The sequence below is a fragment of the Pseudochaenichthys georgianus genome, chromosome 9 (assembly GCF_902827115.2).
Source record: "Pseudochaenichthys georgianus chromosome 9, fPseGeo1.2, whole genome shotgun sequence".
NCBI lineage: Eukaryota > Metazoa > Chordata > Actinopteri > Perciformes > Channichthyidae > Pseudochaenichthys > Pseudochaenichthys georgianus.
In genome coordinates this window covers 8,211,113-8,228,594 of record NC_047511.1, presented here as the reverse complement: position 1 = coordinate 8,228,594, position 17,482 = coordinate 8,211,113, and the positions used below count along the sequence as shown (strand labels likewise).

Genomic DNA, 17,482 nt, shown 5'->3' with positions numbered 1-17,482 from the left:
AGAAAGGTTTTTTAACGCTTGTTCAAAATAGCAGAGAAACATGCATTCTTGTTCTCAGGAGGGGACATTGACAGAGGATTGTTGGAAAAGTACACAGTAAGTACTTCATAGTACTTGTGAGGGTTTCACTAGTACTGAGTCCAACAGGATCAATCTCACGAAGAACTAATGGCAATAAAAAAGAAACTTAGCAGAAGTGGCTTGATGTTGTTCTCAGCAGGGGACTTTGATAGAGTATTTCTCAAACAATACACAGTAAAAGTACTTCAATGTATTGTAAGTAGTAGGCTAACTAATACAAAGTCAAACAGTATCAATTTCATTAAGAACTAATGGTACAATTATATTTGTATCACTCATCAAAGATAGCAGAAAAACATGCATTATGTACTATGGAGGGGACTCTGACAGAGGATTACTCACAAAGTACACAGTAAAAGTACTTCATTTTATTTCTGGTAGAAGCCAAACTAGAACCGAGTCCAACAGTGTCAGTTTCCTTAAGAACTTGTGGTAAAACATATTTGTACCACTCGTCAAATATAGCAGGAATGAAGAGCAGCTGATTTGAAAAAACAAAGTGGAGAGGCGGCTGAGTGACCGCAGTGCAGAACCGCTGTATAGTTTAAATCTCCTAACAATGTTGTCCATTTTAGACAGAGGCTTATTATATTTACAGCCCTTAATAACATCCATTTTCTGGGCTCAATGTGTGTCTTGGCCGTTTCCGTTGTGATCACTAAATTCACCTTGTTTCCCTTTGTTTATAATATTATCACCGCTTTTGTTTTGAAATCACTTTCAATCACTTTCGCCCCGCCCCTTGCTCCAATGACCATTAGACCATTTAGTAAGGTGAAAAGCAAAAAGGCCTCTCAAACGCTCTTCGGTTTACGTGTTTAATAAAGAAAAACAATTAGACGGTAGATACACGGATTCAAAAGACGGAAACGCTGATGTGGTGTGGCTGTCATTTTGTTTTCCTACCAAAAATAATTCAATTAAAGGTGGGGTATGTAATTTATTTAGTAGTAGTATTTCAGAAACACTTTTTGTTATATTCCATGGAATGCTCTTAACATCCCGATAGCAATGAATATCTTAAGTGTTTTGACAATAAATATATACAAAATGTCATCTGTGGAAGCCGTAGTACTGTAAAAAGCACGACCAATCATCTGAGCTGGCCCGGCTAAAGTAACTGGACGGCCTACCTGCCTGTCAGCCTTCCATCTGTGCACAAACTTATCTCGTGCCCTCATTGGTCATGTGCGCGTTCGTGTGTGTTGGAGGAGGGGCTCTGTAAGGAAGTGGCAGATTTTTTTCGGTTGTGTATTTTCAAATTCTAGCGCACTCGAGCTACCCCACCTTTAATAAACAATTGAATTGTCCCTCAAGTCATTTCAAGTTATAGGAAACAATCTTAGCCTCTCAGTCTTTTGTCTAAATAGGCTATTTGTATAAATCTGTAACAGTGGCTTCCAATGTTGTAAATACATATCACATGTATTCAAAACACTTTCTTAAAGAGGCCCTATTGTGCTTTTTGGGGGGTTTTCCCTTTCCTGTAGTGTGTGATTAGGTTTGTGTGAATATAAATGGTCTGCAAAGGCTAAAATCCCAAAGTTCCCTCTAGAGCAGTGGTTCTCAAACTTTTTCTGTCAGGCCCCCCCTTTGGAGAAAAAAAAAAGTCGGGCCCCCCCAACACAAATAGTCAGGCTCAGTGGCGGCGCCAGACAAGCCCGGACTGGCCATCGGGAGGACCGGGAGGTTTCCCGATGGCCTGGCCTGTTAAGTGGCCTGCTGGCCTGAGGATTTTTTTTTTTATGTATGTATGTATTGTGAACGCAACGCTGCGCAAATGTGGGTCTGACTCTGCCTCACAGAGGGTGACTGGCTGTCTACATGATGTGGCCTGCCGACATGGCCACTTCCATACAGATCATACTAATGCCCTCGATTGATCTCTGTGTGTCATTCAAGCTCGGGGTGTGTATGTGTGGCACGAGCGAGTGAGATAAAGCGCGCGCACCGGTTACGTGTATTGTTGTTGTTAGCATCTGGTGCTAGCTAGCTGCGCTAACGGATATAAGGAGCTTTTTCAACAACAAGGTGGAGGAGAGTCCTCTCCAGTCAGACTGAGAGACTGATAACTAGTGATGGCGAGATGAAGCCTTATGAAGCTTTGAAGCTTTCCATCCAATTGGTTCGCAAAAGGGTTCATCTCATGAGGCTTCATCATGGGCTTCATCTGAACACAAACCCCCCTGTTGGTCAAAGTGTGTAAAACAGGCAGATTGGACATCTCAACAGTGTGCTCTATCTCATACCGAGTTCCCAATGAGTAAAGCCTTAGAATAACTCTAAACAACGAACATAAAATCATATTTTCATGTTAACATTATTGTATTTATTCCAGTTTAATGATTGTGATTGAAAAGCCTAAGGAGGCTGATAAACATTGCCAAGAGGGATTTGTATTCCTTAATAATATTCATAAACATAACCATGTTGTAGCCTGAGAAAGGCTAAACCATATCAAAGAATACATTCATTAACTACATTATCTCATTTAGCTGTAGCTTTTATAAACAACAAAAAATACGTATTGTTCAGTCGTTGAACCAGGGACCCTGCGGTCATGAGTCAACTGCTTTCAGGCTGAGCCACAGCACACACGCTGAATCTCACTGAAAACACTGCATCATATTTATTCCTGTATTTATTTGTTCATGTTTTTATTCCTACATTTATTTATGCTTGTATCTATTTATACTTATGACATGTTCCGATCTCTATATAAGTGAGGGTCTGAGCTCTCTTAATTCCATCGTGTCACCGGGCCCGGGTACAGGAGGGGTAATATATGGTTATTATACATCCATTGGTAATATGAGCGTTGTGGTTCAACCGATCTGAATCGCTTCGTGAAGCAGTCACGTGGTATGGTATTTAAGTCCAACATTTCAAAAAAATGTCCATATGTTTATTTTTGGGTAGTTTAGAGGGCTATCACTATGTGCAGCAAAGCTGTAAAAATGGACAAATAAATCCAGCAAAATGGCACAAAAAACTGGTAGTGGCCTGGCTGGGTGTATAATTCCCGGCCTGACTTATTGTCCCAGTCCGGCCCTGGCGCCAGAGATTTATTTTGGGTGTGCTGTGGGGTAGCTTGACGTTTCATAGAGGGTGCTCAAACATTTAGGGTTTCCCATTAATGTACCGGGCGCTACAGTGGAATTTTCTACTGCAACACCCCTCACGCAAATACACAGTGTACCCGCGACTGTTACAATGAAGGCTCGATAATCAGCTCACGGCATATAGGTGTAAGCAGGGGTAAAGTGCTATTTTTATGTGTGGACCTCACATAGGGGGGTCCGGGGGCAAGCTCCCCCGGGAAGATTTATTTTTAAATATTGAAGTTAAATGCATCAATCTGGTGCACGTTGAGAGCAAAATGAAGGGATCTATGGATACATCTCTCAGCATCCATATGAAACAGAACTGTAAACAGATTTACTTTTCCTTTATGGATATTTTACAAATCACCCTTTTAAACTTTATTCTTTTTTTACTGTCATATAGTATTTCATACCTGTTTTTCATTTATCCTCTTATTTTTTTATAACTATAATGATCATATAAATGTGTGCCTCGGAAATAATTGTTTACATTAATGGTGACCAAAACATTTGAGACACACTGAGATAACACTGAGAGAGTCCTTTAGCTCACTGAGTCCCTCAGTCTGACAGGAGAGGACTCTCCTCCACTTTGTTGTTGAAAAAACTCCTTATATCCGTTAGCGTAGCTCGCTAGCACCAGAAGCTAACAACAACGATCTCCGGTCACCCAAGTATCTATAGAGCGCTGAGCTATAGCTCAGAGAGTAAGAGCGAGCTGAGATCTATCGATCTGCTGCTCGATAGGAGATCTATAGATGCTATCTCTATCTCTCTCTCTCTATCTCTCTCTCTCTCTATATCTCTCTCTCTCTCTCTCTCTCTCTATCTCTCTCTCTTATCTCTCCTCTCTCTCTCTCTATCGCGCACACCAAAATGGCTCGTTCCACACCACAACACAGAGCCGAGCTTTAATGAAACACAGAGACCCAGACGTAATAGTACTGCATCATATTATTTTCAAATCAATAATTTTTCAAATTATGATTTTTTTTTTTATAACCAATTTTCCTCCTGGTCTCTCGCGCCCCCCACTTTGAGAACCACTGCTCTAGAGGGAGTTTCTCTCCCACACACTGATTGATGTACTCTTCAGTAGTCAAAATCCAATACATCCTCATTTTTTAAAATAATTATTATCACTAAGTGTCATCTTTATTGTCTCAAAGTTTGTACTCAGAATTTTGAACTATGGAGTCCAAAACTTAAATATGATACAATGGTATGTACTCATATGACAATATTTAATTTGAGTACAACAAAATTGATTGAGCCGGTTTTTATCTTTTCATTTTACAGAGCTAAAAAAAAAGTGGTGTCGATAGGAAGTTAAATCATCAGGTCTTTCTCATTCTCACACTGGAGCGAACAGTATCTAATCAATACAATTTACCAGTCTAACGCTTACAAATACTGTTTCAGGTTGATACGCTTGAGTGGGAAAAGGTGGATGCTAAACATTGGGAAGACCATCTTCTTGGGCAATTTGTTGGTAATGTTCCGTATAAATGTATCTAGGATTCACATTGCTCATACAGAGGTAACATAACCTCCAACTATTTTGTTAATAAAGATGGACGCCAACATCTCAATAGATGTCGTCTTACCTGTCTGGATTCTGCGGACACACGTGCATCTGCAGCAGGATCCTCTGGGTGAAGGTTTTGAAGCACTGGCCACACTTCCACAGGTGCCAGTCGCTGAAGTCACTGCTCAGCTGGCTGGTGGAGGTCGGGCTTGCCAGGACTCGCTGGTTCTTTAACCCCAACTGGCCGAAACTGGAGTCCGAGGAAAGCCCAACCCCAACCTTGTCTAACAGGGAGAAATTCCTTGGACAAGGGGAATGGGGGAAGACCATGGAGCGCATGTGTGCGGTGGAGGGGGTGGACGAAGAGGAAGACGAGGAGGAGGAAGGTTTGCCGTTCTTGCTGAAGGATTGAAGGGACTCCTGCCTGGTCATCGCTTCTACCACTGTGGCTGGGACGTTTACTGGGGACAAAGAAAAGACAGAATTGCAACAGTTATGCGGGTATTAGGTGGTTTCAAGTGTTTGACTAAGGCTTTCAAAATAAAAGTCCACTAAAGTAAGGAAAACCAAATGTTTTTTTTATGTATTAGCCACTAGCATGATTATCAAAATGGGCAAGAATGCTTTCGGCTAGGAACTCAAAGTTAATGTAATATGTGTTATTTTAATACGATTATATTTTGAACCCATTACATTTTCGAATGAAAGGTAAATAAAGAGTCTATACGACTCAGTTATTTCGGTTCAGCAGTTCTTCATTTACCTGACTTGGCGTGGGACAGACCAATGAATCCCAGGAAAAACTGAAGGACTAAGCTGGGTACAAGGCCAGCGCAGCCTTCTTGGCCTGGTAAAAAGCTACTTCGTCCAAACTGAGGCCAGGTCTCCTTGGCTAGCCCAGGGCAAGTTGCAGCTCCTGGTTCCAATGAATGAAAGTATGGGTCCAGTTTGGAGTCTGTTCGTTTACAGTTACAGGGACATACTGTTCCTCTGATTACTGAAAAGTTTCTCAAACTACAGCCCCACTGCAACATGTACTGCTAATACAAAAGGTAATGCCACATCTACTGTTAACAATGCTGCTTTTCCTGCATTTATTCTACCACCACAAGCTTTAATCATACTCTAATGCATTAATATTTATAATCAAAACACATGATACATATTATTCTGAAATTGGCCAATCTGCAGGATGATTACTTCCTCTTTTGGTACTAATACTTGTGTACTTTTACTTGAATTAGATGTTGATTGCAGGACTTTTACTTGTAACAGAGTCTGTTTAGACTGGTAGTTCTACTTTTACTTAAAGTGCACCTATCATGCTATTTTTAGGCAATAGCATGATAGGTGCCAGGTAGGTAGGTCTCAGATATATAGAAATATATAAAAAACATGTCTATGAAGTGTTTTGCTCAAAATACCAAACAGATCACCCCTTCTAGCCATGCCTCATATCCCTCTATTTCACATCCTGTTTCAAAAGTGTTGATTTGGGGTATAAAGCTTTAAAAATAGAGAAATTGATATAAAAAAAGAAGGAGGAGGGGGCTGAACTCATGCGGGAGATTCTACCGGCAGATACTGCGGTGATGAAACGCCATATCATGGATTATCAAGGATTATTTCTGAAACGAGCTCAAAGGCTTTCTCTCTTGCCAGTTATACCACAAGGTGAGTTCCTTGTTATTTCCTGCTTCTTCACACACATGCTCTCTCCAGTACAGGTTAGCTCTGAGTGTTAGCGATGCTAATGTAAACACCGACCATATTACATCCAAAACAGTCGGGCATTGTTTCTGATAGCAATGTTTCTGATAGTGCCGTGGGTGTAAAGCCAGCCTACATTTCCGATATTACGTCATATCGGACGCAAATCTGGATCAGCTCCGTTGTAGCCCAGTTTTTAGAGATTTGGGTACGGAGGAAAAGAGAGAGGATTTTATTTACTGACGCTGCGTGAGTTCCCTGACACACCGGGGACACATCTTTATGTATAAAAGAGATCAAAAAGTGCATTTTGCATGATAGGTCCCCTTTAAGTACATGATCTGAGGTACTTTTTCCCCCTCTACTACTAATCCAATTATGGCCATTTCTACCTCTGCTTGTATTATTGCATCTGCATCTAACTAACACTAATACCATGTCTACTAATGCTATTGCTACTACTCAACTTCTACTTTTTTCTAGAAATGCTACTATTGTTAGTGCTACTTGAATTGTTTTCATTATTGTGCATTAGGTATACTGTATTGTCAAGGTTAGTGTTTCATGTCATGATTTCATTTATTTTGTGAGGCAGTTTGTGTCTGTTTTGATGAAGTGCTTTGTAACAAAAATCTAAAATTAGAACCTGATAAAGAAAGATAAATGTATGAAGCAGATAAGATTGATAGATTTAGGATACAAAAGTGTTACTGGTCAAGTACAATGACATTAACAGGAACAAAGAAATCATATCAAAGTGAGTAATTCGATTTTCGATAAACCAGCTGTTACCAGCTGTCCTCACTTGAACCCAGTTGTGTTTCCCCATATGACAGACCAAGACTCTATAACCCTTCATCAAATATGAAATTAAATTAAAAGTGCTTGTCTTACTTCAACTCACTGCGGATGGTTTCACTTTTCATTCTGCTAAATTAGTTTGGAAAAACGTAATAAGAATAATAATGTATTGTATTTGTCCACTTGGGGAAATACGTTTTTTAGCTTGATCAGGAAGAAAGTGAAAAAGGCCGACTTCCTCTCTCGGACAACAGAGATACAATATGTGTTTCACACTCAAATAATAGTTAAGGTTTTTGGAACCATGGCTGTGATCTTTCCTAAACCATATTCATGGCTACGGTCCAATAGTCCAAATGGTTAGTATTTGATGACTTCCTGAAACTGAACCATATCAAACATGGTGGCATTGAAAACACATGCGCAGGGGTTATGAAGAGCGCTGCATAAACAAAATGCTGCAAGAAGCTCAACACACAACAGGGACACTAGAAAAGTGATGCATACAGCTGGGACCGGAGCGCTTCTTGATGGGGATTGTAAAGTTGGCCAACTGTCACTGGAAACTTACCTCAAATGTCTGCTTTATCTGCTTATTTTACCAATGTGATCTTATGATTCCTTCTGATATGATTGCAGATCTGCTGTAAGCTAGCTAGCTAACATAGCTAACCTAGCCATTTCAAATATACTGACTATACACTAGGGCTGCCCCCAAATAGTCGATTAATCACTAGTCGACTAATTAAGTCTTAACTGAGCAATTTTTCATTAGTCGATTAGTTGAAAAAAAAACAATTATATTCAAATAAAAAATAAACCTCGCTGCATGTGCTATGACGCGTCAGCTGGAAACCCCCTCAGACTTCATTCAGAGCGGAGCCTGTATATTAAGTTAATTTGGTCGGGCAGGAAATCTAAAGTGTGGATCTTTCTGAGCGAGTAAAGGGAGAGTCCCACAAGGTGACATGTAAACTACGATGGCAAATAGTCTCCTCCATATCCACGCCATCAAAGCGCAGCTTCCTGAATGCCGGGTTCATAACAAAACACAGAGCTTAATTATCCCCTCAATGTGTGTTACTATCTCAGATTCGGAGGAAAACAGCTGCAGTGAGTAAGACAGTAAGTAGCCTGGCTTTGTATCAACATATAGACCTATAATGTATAATGATTCTGACCTCAGAAAACGATAACGTTTTAATTTCATGATAAGGGCGTAAGGCGGATGGATTAAGGCAATAAGAATCCTTACCGGAGCTGCGTCCGTGCGCTGTGACTCTCATGGCTCTCTACATTTAATTTATATTTCAAAGGTTCATTATTACAGTTTTATTTTATATTTTATGTGAAGCACAATGTGCCATGCTGTTATAATAACGCTCTTTATCAGCCTTTGAAACTGAAACCATTTTGGGCAAAACATTTTTTAAATATATACATTTATAATCATAATGTATTATAAACGTGCGACGATAAGTGGACTAATCGCCTTAATTGACGACTATTGGTGGACTAGAAAAATCTTTACAAGGGCTGCCCTACTACACACTTTCAATTATGAAACAAATTAACTGCCAACAGTGACAGTGACGATCAACTTTTTAAGTCCCGAACTACGACAAGCGCTCCAGTCCCAGCTGTGTGCGCTTTTAGTAAACTCTGCGCATGTTTCGCCATGTTGGTGAATGTTTGTGTTTTTACATTTGCATACATTTTGAAAGTGCAGGGTGTTTCTCCTCATGGAAGTGTTTTGGGCCGTTGTAGTGCGTTTGCACCTGTTGGCCACCATACGACCTTCATACCAAAAAGCATATATTTATTAAGCAGACTTTGTACAATCCAAAAGCATCACAGCATCAAAAATATAGAGGCCTCTCAGAGACATGCTAATGTACCCAATCAAGCTTTTAAGGTAGGATATTCCAAAAAAGTGCATGTTATCTAAAAAAGACTTGAGGGGATAGTTGTGATGGGCCAGTATAAAAATTTAGTGCATTTAGCAGTCCACCACATCGATCAATTCCCTTTCTCTATCATCCACAGTACATCCTGACTCATTCTCTTTTGTTTAAGATATGCCATTAGCTAATCCAACTGAATCATTACGCCTATTTTTTCTCCTCTCTCAAACCTTGCTGTGCTGCCGTTCTGCAGTCAGGTCATCATCACCATTTTCCATCTTTCATCAGCTCACCTCTGTCATCAGACCACCAGGCTCCATTGATCCTCTAATAATCTTATGAGGGGATAATTACACCATTTGTAAGTTGCCCGACGGAACTATTGATGCCTGCATTATACGCCGCTCGCCAACTCTTAATTCATTTCGCTACAAACATCACAAAAAATGCTAATCAATATGGTTTGGGATGCGCATGAAATGCATCATCGAAATGGGAGAATTATGCAGATGCAGTTTGCAACATTGCAGAGTCTGTGTTTTCTTTCTTTATAAAGGGGTGTTTTTATTTACAGAGGAGTGTGACGTGAATACAAACTCACCACAGATCTTAATGACCGAACATCGTGCAAAGTTTTAAAAGGAACTTTTCAAACCTAAAGGAGGTCCGAATTTGAATGGAGGATAAAAATGTACATCTGGGTCAGTCTTTCTTTTTATATATCAAATCTAGCTGCAGTTACAAAAAGTGCATCCCGTTTCCAAAGATCATCCTTGAAATGCTTCTATAACTTGACTGGAGTCTACCTGTGGTAAATTAAATAGATTGGACATGACTTGGAAAGGAACACACCTGTCTATATGAGGTCCCACAGTTGACAGTGCACATTAGAGCACAAACCAAGTCATGAGGTCCAGGGAATTGTCTGTAGACCTCAGAGACAGGATTGTATCAAGGCACAGATCTGGGGAAGGGTACAGAGACATGTCTGCAGCATTGAAGGTCCCAACGAGCACAGTAGTTTCCATCATTTGCAAATGGAAGATGTTTGAAACCACCATAGCTCTTCCTAAAGCTGGCCGCCCAAACCAAACTGAACCTGATGGTCACTCTGACAGAGCTCCAGTGTTTCTCTGTCCAGAAGGACAACCATCTGTGCAGCACTCCACCAATCAGGCCTTTATGGTAGAGTGGGCAGAAGGCCTTTTACTCCACAGTAAAAGGCACATGAAAGCCCCCATGGAGCCCATAGAGGACTCTCCGACCATGAGAAAAACTAATTGTCTGGTCTGATGAAACCAAAATGTATCTCTTTGGCCTTAATGCCAAGCATCATGTCTGGCCAATAGCATCCCTACAGTGAAGCATGGTGGTGGCAGCATCCTGCTGTGGGGATGTTTTTCAGCAGCAGGAACTGGGAGACTAGTCAGGATCAAGGGAAAGATGAATGCAGCAATGTACAGAGAGATCCTTGATGAAAACCTGCTCCAGAGTGCTCTGGACCTCAGACTGGGGCGAAGGTTCACCCTTCAACAGGACAACGAAGATAACAAAGGAGTGGCTTCGGGACAAGTCTGTGAATGTCCTTGAGTGGCCCAGCCAGAGCCCAGACTTGAACCAGATTGAATATCTCTGGAGAGATCTGAAAATGGCTGTGCACCGATGCTCCCCTTCCAACTTGATGGAGCTTGAGACAATCTGCAAAGAAGAATGGGAGAAACTGCCCAAAGATAGGTGTGCCAAGCTTGTAGCATCATACTCAAGAAGACTTGAGGCTGTAATGGCTGCCAAAGGTGCTTCAACAAAGTATTGAGTAAAGGGTGTGAAAACGTATGTACATGTGATATTTAAGTTTTTTATTTTGAATTCATTTGCAAAAATTATTTAAAAAAACATTTTCACTTTGTCATTATGGGGTATTGTGTGTAGAATGTTGAGAAAACAAATGAATTTAATCAATTTTGAAATATGGCTGTAACATACACAAATGTGAAAAAAGTGAAGGGGTATGAATACTTTCTGGAGGCACTGTATATATATTGTTGTATAGATGCCAGAAAATGGAACTACTAAGAAGAAGGTTTGACTCTCTCTCTCCAGATGCTTCCCTCTGTGTGTCGTGAAGTGTCTCTCTGCCTTACTATCCTTACCGGTATGAAGTACAGTGCTGATTACTGTATGTTGCCAAGCTTTGTTAGTAATCAATAACATAAGTTACCAGAGATAATAAAGTCTTATAAAATCAATAGAGGCAATTATAAAAATGGTAATAATAATATTTCATAGAAAGAAGATATGTGAACACTGAGAAGTATACTGCAGAGGTGAAGACATTGGAGAAAAGTCTTTCCCTCTATTTTCTTCTGTTCATGCATATTCTTCCTGGAATGAGCCTTTCATCCTTCTCTTTCTATTAACCATACTCTTGTCTTTTCCCTCTATCTGTCCTTTACAGCTATTGTAGATTTATATCTTCATCGTTTACCTCCTCCTCCATTCTAGTCTCAGTTTTCCTTTTCCTGTTTTTCTTCTTCATTGGTGAACATGTTGTTATTGTTAGGCAGCGGCAGGGCTGCAGAGCGTCAAGAGGTCAGGCCGTGATTGGATAGAACATGCATGAGTAAATAACCACAGGGAGTGTGTGCTTTTACAGTGCGCTGTGACACTGAACCCCATACTGACCTAGCTATATGGTGACCAACAGCATATGACCTACCCAAAGGCAAAATGTTATCCAATGTATGTTTTATCTGAATATGCCATTAATGTTAATTTGGCAATGTGCTCTAAGCAACCGTATTAATAAAATAGAAAACAGTACACTTATCTGTGATAATTATGTAAGAGTTATGGCCAGGTGCGGCAAGGTCAGTTATGGTGTGCCGCAAGGATCTGTGTTTGGTCCTCTATAGAAGTGTTTCCATTAATTAGCACTTCTTTATTAAATATTATGAATATGTCTTTATTATCAGGCTATGTTCCACAATCATTTAAAGTTGCAGTAATAAAACCTCTTCTTAAAAAGCACAACCTCGATCCAGAGGTTTTAGCCAATTATAGACCTATTTCTAATCTCCCATTCCTCTCAAAGATTCTTGAGAAAGCGGTCGCAAAACAGTTGTGTGATTACTTAAAAAACAATGATTTATTTTAAGATTTTCAGTCTGGCTTTCGAACACATCATAGCACAGAGACAGCTCTGCTTAAAGTCACAAATGACATTCTAATAGCCTCAGACAAGGGACTTGTCTCTATTCTTGTTTTGCTCGATCTCAGTGCTGCATTTGATACTATCGACCATGATATCATATTGCAAAGACTAGAGCACTTAGTTGGAATACAGGGAACTGCTTTTGGCTGGTTTAGGTCCTATCTATCTGAACGCTATCAGTTTGTACGTGTCAACGATGAATCTTCCATGCAAACCAAAGTTAGCCATGGAGTGCCACAGGGCTCAGTGCTTGGACCTATTTTGTTCACACTATATATGCTTCCGCTAGGCAATATTATAAGGAATCATTCTGTAAATGTCCACTGTTATGCGGATGATACTCTATATTTATCCATCAAGCCTGATGAAACCAATCACCTAAATAAAATGCAAGACTGCCTCAAGGACTTAAAAACGTGGATGACCTTACATTTTTTTATGTTAAACACGACCAAAACTGAAGTTATTGTACTCGGCCCAAAGAATCTACGAAACAAACTATCTAAAGATATACTAGTTATGCATGGCATTAATTTGGCCTCCAGTGAGACTATAAGGAATGTTGGTGTTATATTTGATCAGGATTTATCCTTTAACGCCCACATAAAATCAATCTCAAGGACCGCCTACTTACATCTACGCAACATTGCCAAAATCAGGCATATCTTGCCTCAAAACGATTCAGAGAAACTAGTCCATGCATTTGTTACTTCAAGGCTGGATTATTGTAACTCTTTATTATCAGGGAGTACCAAGAAGTCAGTCAAGTCGCTTCAGCTGATTCAAAATGCTACAGCTCGTGTACTAATTAGAGTTAGGAAAAGAGACCACATTACTCCTGTTCTGGCTGCCTTACACTGGCTCCCTATAGAACACAGGATAGAATTTAAAATTATTCTTCTCGCCTACAAAGCCCTTAATGGGCAGGCACCATCTTACCTTAAAAAACTTATTATACCCTACTGTCCTATTAGGGCATTGCGTTCCAAGAATGCAGGGTTGTTGGTTGTTCCTAGAGTCTCTAAAAGTACAATGGGAGCCAGAGCCTTTTCTTATCAAGCTCCACATTTGTGGAATCAGCTTCCAGTTTGTGTTCGGGCGGCAGACAGCCAATCCGTTTTTAAGAGTACGCTTAAGACCTTCCTTTTTGATAAAGCTTATAGTGATAAAATAAAATAATCTAATAGGAGTGCATTGACGTAGATACGTTGTGCCTCTTCACCTATACATTTTAGTTCTTACTCTTTCACTTAAATCCTAAAAACTTAGATCTTATATTTAAAATGTTATCCAAACCTTTCCCCTCTATGACCTCTCGAGGTTTATTAGAGGGTAACAGTTTGCAGAGAACGCCTAGCCCGGCCGGGGAGTGTGGAACGTAGTCACTGACCCACTCCTACCTCCAATGGGGACCTTTTTCCCCTGTGTGCCTCTCCACCTCTGTTTCCTACTTCTTACTTGCTACCCTTTTCCCTCAACCTATCCTAGGGGAGTGCATGTATGTAGACACGTTAGTTTAGCTGCTATAGGCTTGGACTGTTGAGGGGAGCACCTTACTCCGTCTTTCTGGCTGTTTGTACCTGTGTACTTTCATGTTCCGATTAACCCAGTTTCCCCCAAATCTCTTTTTTGTGTCCGTATATACGCCGGGATACTGAGTCGAGGCTAATCATGTTGCTGTGGTCGTGTGTCCAGGATCCTCTATCCTGAGCACTGGATCTGAGTCCTGGACTTCGAGTCGTGGCTGAACCTGTCTCTGCGGTCCTGCCAGACTCTCACCATACTACTTCACTGATGGCTCCCACAAGATTGCTGACATCCTCATGGATTCATCTTCTTATTATAGACACATGCATTTCCAAACATTTGGACTACCTATGTTGCAAATGTATTATCTTTTCAATTTGCACACGGCATCTATTGCACGTCTGTCCGTCCTGGGAGAGGGATCCCTCCTCTGTTGCTCTCCCTGAGGTTTCTCCCATGTTCCCCTTTGAACTGTGGGTTTTCTCTGGAAGTTTTTCTTTGTACGATATGAGGGTCTAAGGACAGAGGGTGTCATATTGTCATACTGATATTCTGTACACACTGTGAAGACCACTGAGACAAATGTAACATTTGTGATATTGGGCTATATAAATAAACATTGATTGATTGATTGATTGCTATATTGCCCCTCGGTACTTTTATCAATAGTTACAAACTAGGTTTTTATTTCAATGCAGATGATACTTAATTTTACATTTACATTCAAACACAATGTTTGTTGTTAGCTGGTAAAATGGAAGAATGCAAATCTGAAATTAAGCAATTAATGTCATTGAAATTCCTTTTTTAAAATGCTGTAAAAACAGAAATGCTAATTCTTGTTCTGACAGTGGAATTTAATTTTGTGATCTAATTGTAAAAATAACTACCTCCATCACTTCACAAAGCCCTTGGTGTGATGGTGTCCATGTTGACTCTTATCTCTCCTTTGAACAACATATATTACTAGGGCAGTATATTTCCATATAAAAAACATTACTCCCCATTCTTTCCATTGGCTGATGCCGACACATTGAAAACTAGACTTGATGACGGCAATACAGTTTTCTCTGGCTTATGTTTATCAACTATTGGCAAACTACAACATGCACAAAATACTGCTGCTAGCATATTAACCAAAACTACAAAATGTTATCATATCACCCTTACACTTATGTCATTACATTTGCTCCCAATAGATGCTAAAGCACATTTTAACATTCTCCTTGTAACTCATACAATATTGTAAAGAATTGCACCATCTATAACCTCTAGTCGCTCGTCTTAAACCAGCTAAGGCTTTACAATCTCACTGGTCTCTTAACTATTCCAAAATTAAATTAAACATCTATAGTTGGTGGGGCCTTTTCTTAGTCCACCCTTTTGAGGCATGCTTTGTGATAAAGGGCTATTTTAAACGTGTACTTTAATGGCCAGTTCCGTTTGAACGTGCTCAGTCAGGGCTCTCTGCAGCAATAAATGTTAACATTTGAAATGTCTGTTCTACTGAGGACACAAAGTCACAGTCCTCCTTTCTCCAGTACGCAGTTTTGACGTCATACTCATCCTTTGTGGGCACAATCAGCAGATAACGATGCCATGGAAAACCCAAATGCAGTTAGTGGCAAACTGTCTTTAATTTAGAGCAGAGCTGCTGTCTTTCAGTTTGTACAAAAAAGGCATAATCTAATTTCACGTAATTGGGATGTGAACAAACTGCAGGGTGGAACAAAAGCAAACCTTCCAGTCTATGTTTGCCCTCTGCCAGTGTGTGTGCTGGTACACAATGTGTCTGTGTTTTGAACATCTGAGAATCAAATGTCTTCACATGAATGGAAGAGTCATCTCATTTTTCGTTTTTCTAAAGAAAAGGACCTTAGTGTGCTGTGTCATCCTTCTTGCATCTTTTAATAGAAAGAATAATGGACAGATCAATACTTATGGTACAGTATATTATTATGATTACTGGCTCTGGAGGCCAACATTACTTTATCTTAAGCATTACAATATTTCACAATGTAAAGTACATTTAAGTGTGGCTTTTATTGTGAAAGGTACACATGCAGGGTGTCAGGCTGTAAGGTGCTGCCCTGGAAAACAAATAAAGACTATTTGCTGTTTTGGTTTTGTTTGGACTACGGGGCCTCTGTGTTTTTATTAGGTGGACACTGTTAATAGCAAGGTGCACTTCCGCAATAAAAGCCTCATAATATAAGCTTTAATTAGGCAAAATATAAAACAATTCTATTAATCTTGGTTAAGATTAGTTCAGTTATCCAGATCTGGCCATATTAGCTGATTTAGACGAATATGCACAACCAATCAGATGACAACTGTACTGTAGGTAGCGGTGCAAGCTAACAGGGGACGTTACCATAGAAACAAAACTTAAATGGCTTAAGATGGTTCTCATCACGCTTAAATGCCAATCACTATTCCCTCACACAACAACAAATCTTGTATATTTCTGTTTACATTAGAGAAAAAGATTTGGTAAGAAATGTACTAGAAACACAGGTCCTAAAAGAACATTGTACATGATACAAATGTGTATGTATTGTGCTGTATGTGCAGAGGCTGCTCCAGTCCTGTCATGATGAACAATGTCATGTAAAAGAGTCGTTCCATCTGTAAAACAAACCGGTTTGTGTCCAAACGTCTCTAATTTGCAATCAGCACAATCTCATATTACTGCGACTCCGTGAAAGACAAGCTCCTAATTCAATTCATTTCAATTTAGATTCCACAGATTAAACTCATTCTTCATGTTTTGTTCTGCCCATAATTGTGTTAGCGAAAAAAGAAAATCTCAAAGATTGTTTTTTTCCCCCTGCAGGGAAAAGTTACTGTCAAATCCAGAGAAAAACAGTTTGAAGGGAAGATATATAAACAGGCTGACGGAGCAGAAAACTAGACGAGATGTAAACACAATAAATTGGTGACAGACAAAGAGAGGAGCAATGGAAAAGAAACGAGGGGAAGAGAAAGGACACAGAGAGTGGAAGGGAATATCAAAGAAAGAAACATTATTCCTTGTTTTTTAATGAGGACTCGAACGTCACTTCTAAGTATGTAAAAAAAAATTCAACCAGTTTAAATTTCTAAAATGTCAACTTGGATGGGACTTTTAACAAACAACTGACTTTGTGTGTCATCTGTACAGCTTTGTATCCACAATGTTTGTCACACAAACGACCTATATCAAACGTAAGTCTGATTAATGAAAAAAGTGAGTTGTACACAAAGTGTTCCCCAACAGCCTAATGTACAAATATATGGGTATTACAGGCTATACAGTATAACGTATGATTGTTCTGTCAAAGAACTACTAGTTCCGACAGAAATTAAATAAGACGATAAACAGGTGAGAGCAGTGCTACGGCACTGCGAAATTATGGCCCTGTCCGCTTTCTGGTAAAAAACTAAGAACCAGAGCCAAGCGGAAACAAAAATGGTTTGCCTAAGAGCTGCTTTGTCGTAGTCAAAACAAAAAAAGTCAAACATCAAAAAGATCCAAAGTTCTGATTTGAATATACTTAAAAAAAAAATGAAAAAGGACAATAAAATAAAATATCAGAATCTGTATTTACCGCCAGTGAAATCAAATTTAGCACAA

The 17,482-nt window shown here is 39.7% G+C and overlaps 1 protein-coding gene across 1 annotated transcript in view; it reads right to left on the bottom strand.

The window, feature by feature from the left end:
* The window catches only part of prdm6 (PR domain containing 6), a 133,153-nt gene that overhangs the window by 30,962 nt on the left and 84,709 nt on the right, over positions 1-17,482 (bottom strand). Inside the window, 1 exon segment of the mRNA XM_071204328.1 lies at positions 4,793-5,174. Within this exon segment, the coding sequence (XP_071060429.1) occupies positions 4,793-5,174 (382 nt within the window).